The following is a 15,726-nucleotide window of genomic DNA, read 5'->3' on the forward strand; positions in this document are numbered from 1 at the left end:
TAGACCCCTCTGGTCCCATCCTTGCAGATACATTATACTCATATCTTTGCGCACTACAGCATTTAATGTCAATTTAGGTCTACCCCTCCCCGTAACATTGCTACCTAGAGCTATCCTATCTACTTTCTTAACTACTGCATATTCTGGTCCACGGTAGATATGCCCAAACCACCTTAGCATATTTTCCTTCAACTTCTCCTCTGTAGGTGCTACACCTACCATCTCACGAACTGTTTCATATCTAATCTTGCCTCGTCTAGTCTTACCACACATCCACCTCAATATTCTCATTTCCGCTACACTCATCTTACTCACATGTTATTTCTTAATCAGAAATGATTCTCACACAGAGAATTTTGCACATATCTTGCACATACATTTTTGTGAGGCCCATATCGGGGTCCCACAAAATGATCCGAACCGTTCATCATTTTTAAAATATTTTTTGGAGGATTCTTGTAAAAAATCAGCTCCAACGGATATCGATAAGGACTTTCTCAGAAATCGTAGGGCGAATCATTTTATTTTGCCCTACAAATTGTGAGAAAGCCCTTACCGATATCCGTTGGAGCTGATTTTTTACAGGAACCCTTCAAAAAATATGTTTAAAAAGACGAGCTATTCAAATCACTTTATGGGAACCCGATATTGGCCCCACAAAAATGTATGTGCAAGTCATGTGTAAAATTATATGTGCAAGTAGCACAGTTGTTTCTTAATAGACCAACATTCTGTCCCATAAAGTATCGCTGATCTTATGTAGTTCCATAAAATTTTCTCTTCAATTTTGTGGGTACCCTCTTGTCACATAGTACACCAGTAACACTTCTCCACTTGAGCCACCCCACTTGAATCCTATGGGTCACATCACCAGTAATCTCTCCATCTTTACTAATAATTGAGCCTAAATACCTAAAATGATCACTCTTTGGTATCTCTTGGTCTTGGATCATCACTCTTTCTTCATGCACACTACTGATACCACTAAACTTGCACACCCTATACTCAGTTTTACTCCTACTTATCCGAAAATCCTTTGACTCTAATGCTTCCTTTCCGATTTCGTATTAACACTTTTGGCGGTTTCATTTACGAGGACAATGTCATCTGCAAACATCATACACCATGAAATATCCTCTTGAAATTGTCTAATCAATTCATCCATAATTAAGGTAAAAAGGTATGGGCTCAGGTCTAACCCTTGATGCAATCATACGGTGATTGGAAATTCACTTGTTTTCCATACTTGTGATCTAATGGTAGTGATGGCACCTTCATACATGTCTCTAATCACTTCAATATACACTCTGGTCACTTATTTTCTCTCCAGAACCCATCATATGATGTCCCTAGGCACCCTAGCATAAGCCTTTTCTAAGTCTACGAAAACTTCGTTCACTCCGATATTATGGAATAATGCCCCAAGCGTAGGGCTTACTACGTCAGTTGAAGCATGATAATCCAAAAGACCAGGATCATACCCACGGGAATAATTAATACGGCTTTGCTGGATTTGTAGATGTAAGCTCGGGTTTTCGACTTTTAGGCAACCAACTTGGTTTTACGTGTGTAGTGGAAAGTAAAAGGGGCTCAATTGAAAAGCAAATAAACTAAGTTAAAAAGTAGGTTAGGTCTAGGAATTACTAGCACTCACGACTCAAGTTAAACTGTAATTCTCACCCAATTACGCGATTCAGGATACACAATTAAGATTTCCAAATCGGAAAATAAGATGGTTCGATTACCAAGCTAGCTCTAGAATTTATTTAGCAAATGCCTCGTGCGTCAGAGCTCCAAGCATCATGTGTGGTAAGTAGGCGAAACTCTTACCTACACATGATCAATGAGATTAACACCTTAGCGATTTGACAAATAAACCCGAACCCCACATCGATTCTCGAACCAAAGGTTTAAACTTTATGGTGAAAAATGCAATTCTACTTGAGCCATGAGGTGCTAATCACCACATGACCAAACCTTGAAAAATTACTCACACATATCTATTGAGATAGGAGCAACAAAAATCTACTTAGCATAATTGAATTAACAACACTAGAAGAAAATTGGATTAAACGATAGATCGAGTAATTTACTACAACTTTAATAAAGACGACAGTATCAAAAACTAACTAACTAAGACGTAAAAATAATTATTCAAAGCTGAAAATTGAAGAACATTAAAAAATAATTCAAAATCTAGATCTAGATCTACAAATGATGCAATCAAATCTATTCTACTTGTTTGTACAATGACATCACTGGCTTTTATACTCCAAGGGTCGCGCACGGAATATTCTTAAGAGATGCTTCAAAATTACCCTCTGAAGCCCTCGGGACCGATGGAGAAGGCCTTAGGCTGGTCTGCTTAATGGATTCGGTACCAATAGGAGAAAGTACTTGGTATCGGTACCGAGATGCTTATCTGTTGTCGCTGGAAGGGGTCTCGGTACCGATAGGAGGAATTACTTGATATCGGTACCGAGCTGCTTATCTCCAGCACTTGGCTTTTGGTCCTTGCCATGGCCTTTCATGCCGTCGGGTCCTCTTCGGGTTTTTCCAGCCTAAACTTTGGGACTTCATTATTCCGTTCTTGATCATCTTTGCACTTCGAATAATCTTGACAAGTTTTGGGCTTTACAATTCCTGAATTGAATAGTTTTCCTACAAAACAAACTAAATTACTCTACAAGTAGAAGTAATTAAAAATAACTAATTTAACAAAAAAATTGAACTAAAACTAGACAACTAGCGCACCCATAATTGTATTATCGGGTAATTATCACACCCTCCAACTTGAGGTTTGCTAGTCCCTAGCAAATAAACTACGGGAAATTTGAAAACTAACGTCCTTGCAATCCATTCCACTATCATAATTTAGAACATGCTCAACATTGTAAACTAACAAAAGTTCAATCAATCCGGCTTTTTATTTCATTCCTACAATTCACAATTTCAGCATCCAACTAAACAGGCCAAGCATCAAGCAAGTCTAAGAGCAATCTAAAAATAGTTGTGTCCTCCAACAAGGGGAGGATACGGGACACAAAACTGAGAATTCAGACTAAACCATATCTACGAAGAAGTGCTTTATAACAGGCAACAGCGAAAAAGAAATACTATGCCTCAACAACTAAAGCACTTTATTCAACAGAATTTAACAACTATTAGATGATATTGGATAGTGACGGGAAAGCATACCATGCAACTAATTATGCAAATATCAGATAATCAAACATTAAGGAATCCATGCGCACAAAAGATCAACTAAGGACTTCATTAGCTTGTAATGACCTTGGATACAAAAGAAAAGGGACTCCAAAAAGTGTAGTGGCCATATGCTAGCATCATTCATCTACCTTTGGCCACTACCGACCCTAAACTACCCAAGACATGACCATACGCCTGCCAAACACCAAACAAAGCTACGAAGAAAAAATAAAGAAAACTACTCGAAAAGTCAAACTAAAACTACTACCACCGACTCCATCACACATAGTCGCCATCCTCATCCGGCTTCTCATGGTATTGTGCTTTAAGCTCCCCATTTTCATCGAATTTTTTCTCATCCAGAATGAATGCTAGCCCATAAGTCAAACCAATTCTCTTATCAAAGTATTCAACCCTCTTTCGAATATGCTTTTGTTCTTTCATAACATTTATTTGATCTCCTTTCTTTGAGAAATAGGATCATTTGAGGTGAGATTTATAGCGAGAGAGATATTGGAGCCAATTTTGGAGCTTTTTGGAGAGGGAGATGAAAATTTGGGACTTTGCTTTTGTAATGAGAGAGGAAAGATAGGAAATCATGTATCAATTCTTTGCCTTTTCGCATTCCAATCACTTTTATCACATTCACACCACTCCCAAATCTCCTTGAATCATTGAAAACCATTTTCACGCAACCCTTCAAACATCCGGTTGCCTAGGTTAAAACAAAGAATGGGAAAGAAGACCAGGATGCAAAATAGGACTAGGTGACATATATGTGGTATGATCATGCAAAGAATGCCTTGTATCCTTTCATAAGTGCGCCTTGGATTCCAAAATGATTCAAACATAATTAGACATGGACATGGGATTATTCACCTACACTACAAGTATGTTTATTGAAAGATGGGGATATGAGCCAAAACTTGCTCAAAAACTTAACTCAACACCTAAACCGTTCAATTGTCGACTAAGCATACAAATTGAGAAGCACAAAATTTCTTATGATTGTTACGAATTCTTGTCAACTAACATCTATTGAGCATGCAACAAGTCATGAAAAAGAACTAAAAACCATAATAAAAGGAAGGATTTCAAGTAAAAAGCTTTTATTTATTTTTGAAAATTTCCAATTTTCTCATTTTTTTTGGATTTTTCAAATTTTCAATTGTTTTTGAATTTTTAAATTTGGATTGTTTTTGGATTTTTGAATTTTTTACAAAAATGCAAACAAATAGCACATAAGCTAACCCCTCCCCCCAACTTAAAGCAATGCTATACCCTCATAGCATTAAGAACAAGATGAAGAGAGAAAGAGTGTGCATTTATACCATCCAAGGGGAATGTCAACCCCTAAATACCTCGACCAAGTTGGAGGATTTCATGTCAATGTCTTGCTCCAGTCAGATTAGATGCTTTCAGGGTTTACTCCTTCAGTTCTACCAACTCGGAACCATAGCTAGTCACACTGGGTCATATCCAAAGCTTTATCGGACTAACAACCGCGGCACTTAGCCGCACCCATGTTTAGGGCTCCTGAACGCCTCACTCATTCCGACTTTAGGCCCAAACTACCAAGGCTGGTGTGGTAGCAAATAAACCCTGCAGAAGACTTAAGAGGATGACTTTCCACAAAACAAATGACATTAGAAACACCGGCCCGTGTTATCCGGCTTCAAACAAAACAAAAAGGAAAAGACAGAGGGTAAAGAAAATACTAAGAAAACACACAAAATAATTAAAAACGTGCAAAACAGAATGAAATGCAATACACCACCCGATCATCACGCGATCCCACGAGTCATACTTTTCTTCCCATCTCTTACCGATGGGGTAAGAAATGGGTGGTTATACTAGACCGTTGAAAGTGAAAAAGAAATGAGAGAGAGAAAAAGAGTGTGACAATGAGTGAAAGAGAGAGAAAATATGTTCAACCACAAAATGGTTTCGAATTGTTATCATGCCATTAAGAGCTAAGATAATAAACATAACACCCCATGCTACACTCTTTGTCAAAAATTGAACTCGACCATGCCACAAGATGAGATACTTTGAGTAAAGCAATTACCGAATTCGTTTTAAAAACTTAAGTTCCACCGAGTGCATAGCCCAAACAAAATCAATTTTCAATTTGTTGACCAAATCTACAATGTAAGGATGATAAACCACAAGAAAATTGTCAACACCAAGAAAATCAATTGGTTCTATGATTGGCAACTTCTCAAGAATAGGCCCACATGCCTTGTTTTTCTAACAAAGAGTGTGAGAAATCTACCTCACTATTCATTTCTTCAGCAGTGAGAGGATCAAGACATGGAGAACTCGAAGGGACAGTTGTAGCTTCCATGGGTTCCACCTCTTCAAAGATTGGTCCATAAGCATCTTGTTTAGCCAACAATGAATACAAGTAATCCACTTCGCCATCTATTTCCTTAGCGGTGAGAGGGTTTTCCAACGGATCTTCATAGTAGCAGCCCAACGTTTCAAGCATGTTCATCTCATGAGCAAGGAGTAAGTCCTTCAGAGAAGAATCAAGATACGGGAGATCGAAAGAGACAACTTTAGCGGTGAGGCGTTTTCCCCCCGGATCATCATATAGAGGGGCAACCACAAGAGAGGGAAAAACCTTCTTCTCTATTGGGGGTAGTTCTTCAAACTCTTCAAATTTTGGAGTCCAAAAGGTCATGGGACACCTTTCATCCTCCTCATTGAGCAACGCATGCAAATACCTCACTTCAGGAGATTCGAGAAATTTGGCCTCCTCGACCGTAAGAGCAACTTTCAAAGGATCACTATAGAGTAGCTCGTCCACGTGTTCTTCTACAAGAGTGTCGATGAAGCTTTCTTCATATACGTTCTCGTCATCCCCCATTTGACTAGTCACATTAAAAACATTGACCTCCATCTTCATGTTACCGAAGGTCATATTGAGAAGTCCATTTCGACAGTTGATAATTGCATCTGCCGTGGTTAGAAAAGGTCTCCCAAGAATCACTAAAGTAGAGGCAGCAGAAGAGTCGGTCGAATTTATATCAAGAATCACAAAATCCACCGGATAGATAAACTGATCAACTTGGACTAAAACATCTTCCACTACTCCTCTTGGTACACGAACACTTCGATCTGCTAATTGAAGTGTAACACGAGTAGGCTTCATCTCCCCCAACCCAAGCTCTTGGTATACAGAATACGGAAGTAGATTAACGCTAGCACCAAGATCAAGTAAGGCTTGTTCGATACGCTTCCCTCCAATGGTAATCGTAATAGTAGGGCTCCCCGGATCTTTGTACTTAGGCGCGATATTCGTTGAATGATAGAACTCACTTGTTCAGTGAGGAATATCTTCTTTTGAACATTAAGCTTGCGCTTCCGAGTACACAAATCTTTAAGAAACTTGGCATATGAGGGAATTTGCTTAACCACATCCATGAGAGGAATGTTGATCTTCACTTAATTGAATAATTCATGCGACTCCGCATTGTAGTTTGGTTTCGCCAAAGCCTTCAAACGATTAGGATACAGAGCCGGTGTTGAATTAACTTGAGGGTCCGGTACACTTTCCTTGTTCTTGCCTTTGTCCTTTTTCTCTCCTTCAAGAGTTTCCTTGCTTGCTTCCTTGGGAGATTCCCCAAGGGTTGGAATTGAATATTCGATAGGCGAGGGTAACAAGGTAGGTTCCCGAGGCATCACCACTTGATTATCCTCCGTCTTGCCACTTCGAAGAGAAATAATAGCCTTTGCTTGCTCGGGGAAAGTCACCGAAGAGCTAGCAAAGTGAAGACCTTGAGAAGTCGGATTAGAATTCGGTTGCGGATTAGATTGAGGTTGAGTAGGAAACTTCCCCTTCTCTTGTTGTAACAAACCCACCGTAGTTGTCAACTTCCCCAACTGGTTTCTGATGTCATTCATCATCTGAGTTTGTTGCTCATTAATGGCAGTTTGACCTTGCAAGAGAGCACTGAATTGATCTTCCCAAGAACATTTTGGTGGTGGTTGGTGGAACTGGGCAGGTGGTTATTGAAATTGGTTTGTATGTGGGAATAGAGCAGAGGGAGCAAAACCAGGCAGACTTTGAGCTTGAGGGAAACGGAAAGCATTCTGAGGTTGCTTCCAAGGTAGTTGAGGAGCGGGGGGTGGAACTTGAGAAGAACTCCCTTCATTAGATTGATTCCAACGAAAAGCTGGATGTTGTCTTTTCCCTGGATTATAAGATTGAGAATAAGGGTCAAAACGTTGCACGGCATGTAGTTCTTCTGGAGCAATCCCATTAATCACGTTCTTAAGAGCAGGAATGTTGGGGCACGCTTCGGTAGAATGGCCGACAATCTCACAAATAACACAAACTTCCTCCACTTGGCGCACTGCTTTCACTTCTTGAGATTGAGCACTCTTTAATTCTAACTTGTCAAGTTTCCGAGCAATCTCCTCCAATCGAATTTCAAAAGCTGTATGCTCCGCAATAGAGAATTTCTCTGAACCTGTAGGACCTTGATTGTACATTGCTCCATCTCTTGGATCTGCAAATTGCTAAGACTGGGTCTTCTGAGCTAGTGACTCATAGTAATCCCAAGCATCCTTCGGTGTCTTCCCCATAAAATCACCTCCACCCATAGTATCCAAAAGCTGTTTACTCTCTTAAGAACACCCTATGTAGAAATAGTTGACTCTGAGATACAACGGAAGGTTGTGATGAGGAACCGACATAAGCAAGTCCTTGTATCGCTCCCAATACTTGTGGTAAGTCTCTCCATCCCTTTGCTTGAAACATTGAATCTGATCGATAAGTAACTTCGTCCTGCTTACTGGAAAGAATTTAGTGGTGAAAGCATCCTGAACATCTCCCCAGTTATGCAAAGATTGTGGCTTCAAAGATTTGAACCATTGTTTTGCCTTGTCTTTGAGAGTGAATGGGAACAACTTCAGGCAGGCTTGATCAAGTTGCCCCGGAACTGTAACGAAAGAGTGTAGAATATTCTCGAACTCCCGGATATGCAAATAAGGATCCTCCAATTCTCGCCCCCGAAATTTTGGAATTATTCAAAGATACTCAGCTTTGAATTCAAATGCATTCCTAGCGGTCGGAGTCGGAATAACGATAGGAGATACTTGAGGAGCTCGTTCTGGATTCAGATAATCACGCAGAGTACGAACTGAAACTTCTTCGGCCTTTGGGCCTTTATGATTGTGATTTAGTTTGCGAGGCGGAGAGTGGGCGGGATATGCCCTGGCAATGCTACGGATTCTTGGCGGTGAAGAAGAACGATGAAGCCGATTGGAAATTGGGTTTCGATAAACAGGCATAAACTAACACAAATACTAACTAACTACCAACAAACTACCAGACAGGAGGGGCTATACCGCCATCTCAACTCAACAAACAGAATATGTGAGGGGTTATGCCACCACCTCGGCTACGCAATGCAATCAAATTTAAGCTAACTAACTAAATTAACTAACTACACTAACTAAGAACAAACATGATATTTAGCCTGACTTCGTTACACCTCAAGTTTGGTATAACCAGGTTAGAGGTATCCACTAAACTAAATACGAACTACTAACACATAAACTACTAAACGACTACTACTACTACTACTACTACTACTAGACGAAAGCGGGATACTTACAGTGGTTTATCGAACCTCCAAGAAAGCCATAATAAGAAATCCCCGGCAACGGCGCCAAAAATGCTTCGTTCACTCCGATATTATGGAATAACGCCCCAAGCGTAGGGCTTAATACGTCAATTGAAGCATGATAATCCAAAAGACCAGGATCGTACCCACGGGAATAATTAATACGGCTTTGCTGGATTTGTAGATGTAAGCTCGGGTTTTCGGCTTTTAGACGGCCAACTTGGTTTTACGTGTGTAGTGGAAAGTAAAAGGGGCTAAATTGAAAAGCAAATAAACTAAGTTAAAAAGTAGGTTAGGTCTAGAAATTACTAATACTCACGACTCAAGTTAAACTCCATTTCTCGTCCAATTACGCGGTTCAGGATACATAATTAAGGTTCTCAAATCGGAAAACAAGATGGTTCGATTACCAAGCTAGCTCTAGAATTTATTTAGCAAATGCCTCGTGCGTCAGAGCTCCAAGCATCATGTGTGGTAAGTAGGCAAAACTCTTACCTATACGAAATCAAGGAGATTAACACCTTAGCAATTTGACAAATAAACCCGAACCCCACATCGATTCTCGAACCAAAAGTTTAAACTTTATAGCGAAAAACGCAATGCTACTTGAGCCATGAGGTGCTAATCATCCCATGACCTAATCTTGAAAAACTACGCACACATATCTTTTGAGATAGGAGCAAGCAAAAATCTACTTAGAATAATTGAATTTACAACACTAGAAGAAAATTGGATTAAACGATAGGTCGAGTAATTTACTTCAACTTTAATAAAGACGACAGTATTAAAAACTAACTAACTAAGACAGAAAAATAATGATTCAAAGCTAGAAATTGAAGAATATTCAAAAATAATTCAAAATCTAGATCTACAAATGATGCAATCAAATCTATTCTACTTGTTTGTACAATGACATCATTGGCTTTTATACTCCAAGGGTCGCGCACGGAATATTCTTAAGAGATGCTTCAAAATTACCCTCTGAAGCCATCGGCACCGATGGAGAAGGCCTTAGGCTGGTCTGCTTAATGGACTCGGTACCAATAGGAGAAAGTACTTGGTATCGGTACCGAGATGCTTATCTGTTGTCGCTGGAAGGGGTCTCGGTACCGATAGGAGGAATTACTTGGTATCGGTACCGAGCTGCTTATCTCCAGCACTTGGCTTTTGGTCCTTGCCTTGGCCTTTCGTGCCGTCGGGTCCTCTTCAGGTCTTTCCAGCCTAAGTTTTGTGACTTCATTATTCCGTTCTTGATCATCTTTGCACTTCGAATAATCTTGACAAGTTTTGGGCTTTACAATTCCTGAATTGAACAGTTTTCCTACAAAACAAACTAAAATACCCTACGAGTAGAAGTAATTAAAAATAACTAATTTAACAAAAAGATTGAACTAAAACTAGATAACTAGCGCACCCATAATTGTATTATCGGGTGCTTATCACATATGGAGATCTTTCTTCTTTGCTCTGTGTTTTTCTACCAATCTCCTTAATAGGTAGATAGCTTCCATGGTTGATCTTCCTGGCATGAACCCAAACTGTTTCTCTGACACCGTAGTCACCATCCTCAAGCGATGCTCAATAACTTTTTCCTACAACTTCATCGTATGACTCATCAATTTAATACCTCTATAGTTGTTGCAGTTTTGAATACCCCCTTTATTCTTATAGTGTAGGGGGATGAAAACAATTAGTGCATAGAACTGCACTAAATTGCAAGGCTACTCTTGCCTTTACATCGGAACTCTAGTTCGTCGTTGGAACCCTAACCTGTAAAACAGACAAGGGGTGACGCACCTTTGCCTCTTCGTGGCGAAGGCCCTCCGATGCCTAAGTTAATATCACGTACTAGCAGAGAAACTCTAATTATCAGTAGGAGAATAATCATATTTGCAATGTCTTGCGTACCCTTTACCTCTTGGTTTACCTTATATTTATAGATTCATGGATGATTGCTGCCCAAGTATCCGTGTTGCCCTAGGTTTCCTACCTCGAATAGGAAACCCAGGATATCTTGGATTCTTATTCCCTTATTAGTTCATTACTTTAGTCCTCTTAGGACTCTTTTCCATAACTGGCCGAACATCCCATTCTCATTGGGTATCTTTCCCAGATCCTATATTCTCGGGATGCCATTCCTTAGTTATCTTGATTTTCCTTCCTCTTCTGGAATGCCCTTACCACCTTATCACTTAAGACTATCTCTCTAGAGGATCCCCCTCTGCTCGGTTATTTCATTACCGAACAGACCATTTGGACCAGTGACTTCACATGTAGCTCGTCTTTCATCAATTACTTGGGCTAATGTCTTCTCAGGAGCTCTCCCTCTGTTCGGCCCTTCTCTTTGCCGAACAAGATTCTCTGGCCGGCGACTTCGCATGCCACTGCTCTTATTATATTTATACCATGGTCCCTCGTACCACGTTACTAATTCTATCTGTTCGGGAATACCTCCCTACATATAGATAGGTACTAAGGTGCTCCTTCTTTATTCATCGGGCATCTTCCTAGTCATAATAATCTTGTTGAACAACTTCGTCAACCAAGTCACGCCCAAGTCGCCTAGACTTTTCCACACTTTAATAGGGATACCATCTAGTCCTAGGGCCTTACCCGGTTTCATCTTTTTCAAAGCTTTAACCATTTCGAACTTTTGTATTCTTCAATAAAACTCATATTCTATGTTCTCGCCAGGTACATACACTTCCTCCCTACCAGAGTCTCCTTCATGTTTCTCGTTTAACAACTTATCGAAATACGACTTCTATCTATCCTTAATCGCCTCGTCTTGCACCAACACCACCGAATCAAATCCTTTTATACATTTAACTTGAGAAAGGTCTCTAGCTTTCCTTTCTCGTAGCTTAGCAAGTTTATAAATAATCTTTTTTCAATCTTTACTATCGAGTCTAACGTAGAAATTCTCATAGGCTTTCAACTTAGCATCGATCCCTAACGATTTTCTTAGCTTTCTTACTAGCTTGATTATAACCCTGAAAATTTTTCACATTCTGGTCATTTGCCACTTTTTAAAGCACTCCTTCTTTGCTTTTACCATAGTTTGAATCTCGTCATTCCACCATCATGTCTCTTTAGAAATTAGACATTTTCCCTTTGATTCGCCAAGATCTTCTTTCGACAGTATTCCACATATTGTCACTATCGCCTTCCACTCCCCACCGTATTTCTTGAGATATTCTTTCTTGAATACCTTTAGTTTCTCCCCTCTTAGGCCTCAACATTTAGTCCGTGGGCATCTAGTTTCCTTTCTCCTTCTATTATTCCCCTTGAGACAAATATCTAATACCAAAAGTCTATGTTGTGCTACTAGATACTCTCCGAGAATAACCTTACAATCCTTATATGTCAAGCGGTTTGCACCTCTAGCAAAAAAAATAGTCGATTTGGCTTCTATTGGCTCCAATCTTAAAGGTAATTAAAAGCTCCTCTCCCTTCCTATAAAGAGTATTTCCAACTATAAGGTCAAAAGTTACCGCGAAATCTAAAATCTTCCTATCACCTTCGTTAAGGTCACCAAATCCAAAGCCACCATACACTTTCTCATATCCTTGCTTTTGCACTCCCACATGGCCATTGAAATCACCTCCTATAAATAGCTTCTCCCCAAAAGGTATCTCTTGAACCACGTCATCCATTTGCTCCCAGAATTGCTCTTTAATAAGATCATCCACAAGATGGGATTAATAATCCCAAATGTAATTCCAAGTGGGTGTTTGGTTGTGTAAGGATCAAAATTAAATCACGGGACTATGATTATCAATCTCAATTTCTTGTTTGATTGAAATACCAAGGGATATGATAACAAATTGCATTTTCTAATCATACCAATGGGTGAAAAACCTGGTCTATTAAATTGCAATGAAATCCCACTAACAGATTGCCTTTTTCAATCATTTTGGACAATTTGCAATTTTTTTCCTATCCAATCAATTTCTAGATTCTTATTTGGAGAATCATTCCTATATCATTGATCGGTTCATTTAGTAGATTTTTTTTGAATTTTACGACAAGTAAGGCATTTGCATAATTTATAGAGGCCATGAGATGCTTTAAGGCTACAAATGCATGCATGAGTTCCATCTTCTCATCTCCCTCATGATTATTCATGCATAGTTTTTTAGTGTTTGTTAATTTGCGCCTAACTTGTGGGAATTATTGATTTTTCTCATCAAAACGAATCAAAAAACTAAAAAATTATGACTTTTGCCCAAATATTTTTGAAAGTATCCAAGATAAAGCCCAAAGAACCGGCTTTTGGATTTTTTCTTAGATATTTTGAAAAATATTTGGGTAAAAGTAATTTTTTTTATTTTGATAAAAGTACTTGACAAAAACTTTATGTTGCATTGCAGAAGGCAAAAGCCAATGGACTCTGGTCCTCAAGTTATGGAAGGCTTGGAATATCCTTTTTTTATTTATCATCCATACATGATTGGGTCTGGGTGTTTTTAAGTACAAGGAGTCCTTTTGCGCACAAGTGGGTGAGTAATAAAAGGGTACTACTGGTATTAACAGAAAATAGCATGGGCATGGAGTTCATTTTGCATCACAAAGCTTGGGATAAGATTTGTAATACCTAGTGGGAGGTGGTATTGATAATCCCATAGTATTACTAATCCCAACCCCTATTATGCAATCAAACAAAGATTTAAAGGGACCAAGGATTAACAATCCTATCCCAACCCCTAACTCACTTGTCAAACATGAGAATAAAAAAACAAAATGCAAATAAAGACCAAGAACACACACACACACACACACACACACACACACATATATAGAGTTAGTCTCAAATAAGGTGGTCCGCATTTTAGTTAAAATAAGATGCGGACCTTCTTATTTCTCTCATTTTTCGATCGAATTTTGATGATCCGAGTCGCTCAATGTGTTCAGAATGTAATTTTAAGGGTACCCATGAGAAATCGGCAAAAAAAATGACCAGGAAGGGCTTCATCCGAGCAGTTTTTGTTTGAACCGTTCGATAAAAAATAAACAAAAACTGCTCGGATGAAGCTCTTCCTGGTCATTTTTTTTTGCTAATTTTTTGCAGTTGCTCATAAAACCATGTTCTGAACACAGTGAGCGGCTCGGATCATCGAAATTCAATCGAGAGAGGGAGGTCCGCATTTTATTAAAATGAGGCGGTCTTTACGAGAGACAGACTGTATGTGTGTGTGTGTGTGTATTACAAATCTTCTTATAAGAGCACCCTCATAAGAATGCCCCCTTTTTCCCTTATAGCGTTTTTATCAAAAACTGATCCGATCGAGCCCTTTCCGGTCTTCTTTTTTTTTGCCGATTTCCCAAAGCACCCTTAAATTCACATTTTGAACACATTAAGCGGTTTGGATTATCGAAATTCGATCGGAAAAACGAAAAAAATGGAACGTCTGCATTTTAAATAAAATGCGGATGCCCTTATAAAAAGGGGCCGAAGAAAGCATGCAAGTTAGAAACCGAAAGCTACTAATGGTGATTCCACTGCAACAAACCGATCTACCACCACGATTAGACGGAAGACACTACAAGAAAAATTGCATTGGGTGACGAATGAAAATCGTCGCAAATTGTATGTTTTTCGTCACAAATAATATAGGTGACGAAAAAAAATTTGTCGACTAAAGGTTGTCAAGGATTCCTACCTGGTGACGAAATCTATTTTTCGTCACCTATAGTGCCTTTTGATGACGAAAAATTTCGTCACGGAAAAATGACTTGGTGACGAAATTTTCTTCGTCACCTATTGTGCTTTTTTGATGACAAAAAATTTCGTCACAAATTATTCCCTTTGGCTCGTCAAAGGTGACCCATCGGTGACGAAATTTTTCGTCGCGAAAGACATTCTTATATGTGAAAAAAATCTCACTTTCTTGCTCCTGTTGGGTTTCGAACCCGAGTCTCCTAAGTTTTGCACTCAAGCTTTAACCAACTACACCACACAAACTTTTCAGCATATATTTGAAATATCTAATATATAACACACGCATTGAACATTAAAATATATTTTGAACGGCATTTTGAACTATTAAACATTAAAATTAGCAATTTTAATAAACATGAAAGTCGTAGCTCTTTATGTTATTGTTCAAACCCAATTTAAATTATCTCAATCGGAGTTCTGAGCAAAGAGTTATACCCGAAATATATTTGGTGACAAAGCGTAATTCATAAATTTCGTCACCAAAGGATAAATTTTTCGTCACTGAAAACGTAAAAAGAAGACGAAAATATTTTTCGTCACCAAATTGGTTCATTTGGCGACAAAATATTTTTTCCGTCACCGAATAGTTATCTTAGGCGACAAAAAATAATTTCGTCTCATTTTTTACTCTTTTGGATTTCGTCGCCAAATAGGAGCCTTTGGTGACAAAAATATCTTTTTCGTCGCTAAATAGTTATAATTGGTGACAAAATAATTTCGTCAAGGAAGTTATCAAAACAGTGACGAATTTATTTTTTTGTCGTCAAATATACTCATTTAGCGACGAAATTAAATTTTATCGCCACTTTTTCGTCACTAAACATACTTTTTCTTGTAGTGAGACCAACCAAGTACGTACCCGAGGTAGATAACATTGTGTGCATGCAACAAATGAACCAATTCTAAGCAATCACAAAGGGAAATGGCGCCAGCGATGAGCAAAGACCAAAAGGTCTACGGGCAGGACACCTAGAAAAGAACATCAACATGCCAACAAAATGAAACAATCCAGACAACGCCGAAAAATAATTGACGTCAAGTACAATGACAGATTCAATAACGTTGAAATCGATAGTGAAAAAGCAGCGAGGGGTTAAAGAAGTGGCCTTATTCGTCCTTTCTTTGTTTCTTCCTGCTTTATTACAACCTTGAGAAACTATT

At 38.9% G+C, this 15,726-nt stretch overlaps 1 protein-coding gene across 1 annotated transcript; it reads right to left on the reverse strand.

The window, feature by feature from the left end:
* Positions 1 to 11,049: 11,049 nt before the first annotated feature.
* LOC131330977 (uncharacterized) lies at positions 11,050 to 15,440 on the reverse strand. Its single transcript, XM_058364768.1, has 3 exons — positions 15,392 to 15,440; positions 12,338 to 12,516; positions 11,050 to 11,298 (listed from the first exon to the last, which is right to left on the reverse strand). The coding sequence occupies exons 1-3, from the start codon at positions 15,438 to 15,440 to the stop codon at positions 11,050 to 11,052; spliced, it is 477 nt and encodes a 158-aa protein (XP_058220751.1).
* Positions 15,441 to 15,726: the final 286 nt, after the last annotated feature.

Source organism: Rhododendron vialii, chromosome 1a, assembly GCF_030253575.1.
Source record: "Rhododendron vialii isolate Sample 1 chromosome 1a, ASM3025357v1".
Lineage (NCBI taxonomy): Eukaryota > Viridiplantae > Streptophyta > Magnoliopsida > Ericales > Ericaceae > Rhododendron > Rhododendron vialii.

Bases quoted from the DNA above. Each gene is read 5' to 3' on its own strand.
- LOC131330977 (XM_058364768.1), bottom strand. From the start codon at position 15,440: ATGTTATCTACCTCGGGTACGTACTTGGTTGGTCTCACTACAAGAAAA. The intron at 12,517-15,391 runs GTATGTTTAGTG...ATCTTATTAAAG, and splicing joins TGGTCTCACTACAAGAAAAA to AGCAATTCTGGGAGCAAATG. The intron at 11,299-12,337 runs GTAACTTTTGAC...ATCTATATGTAG, and splicing joins GGAAGATTTTAGATTTCGCG to GGAGGTATTCCCGAACAGAT.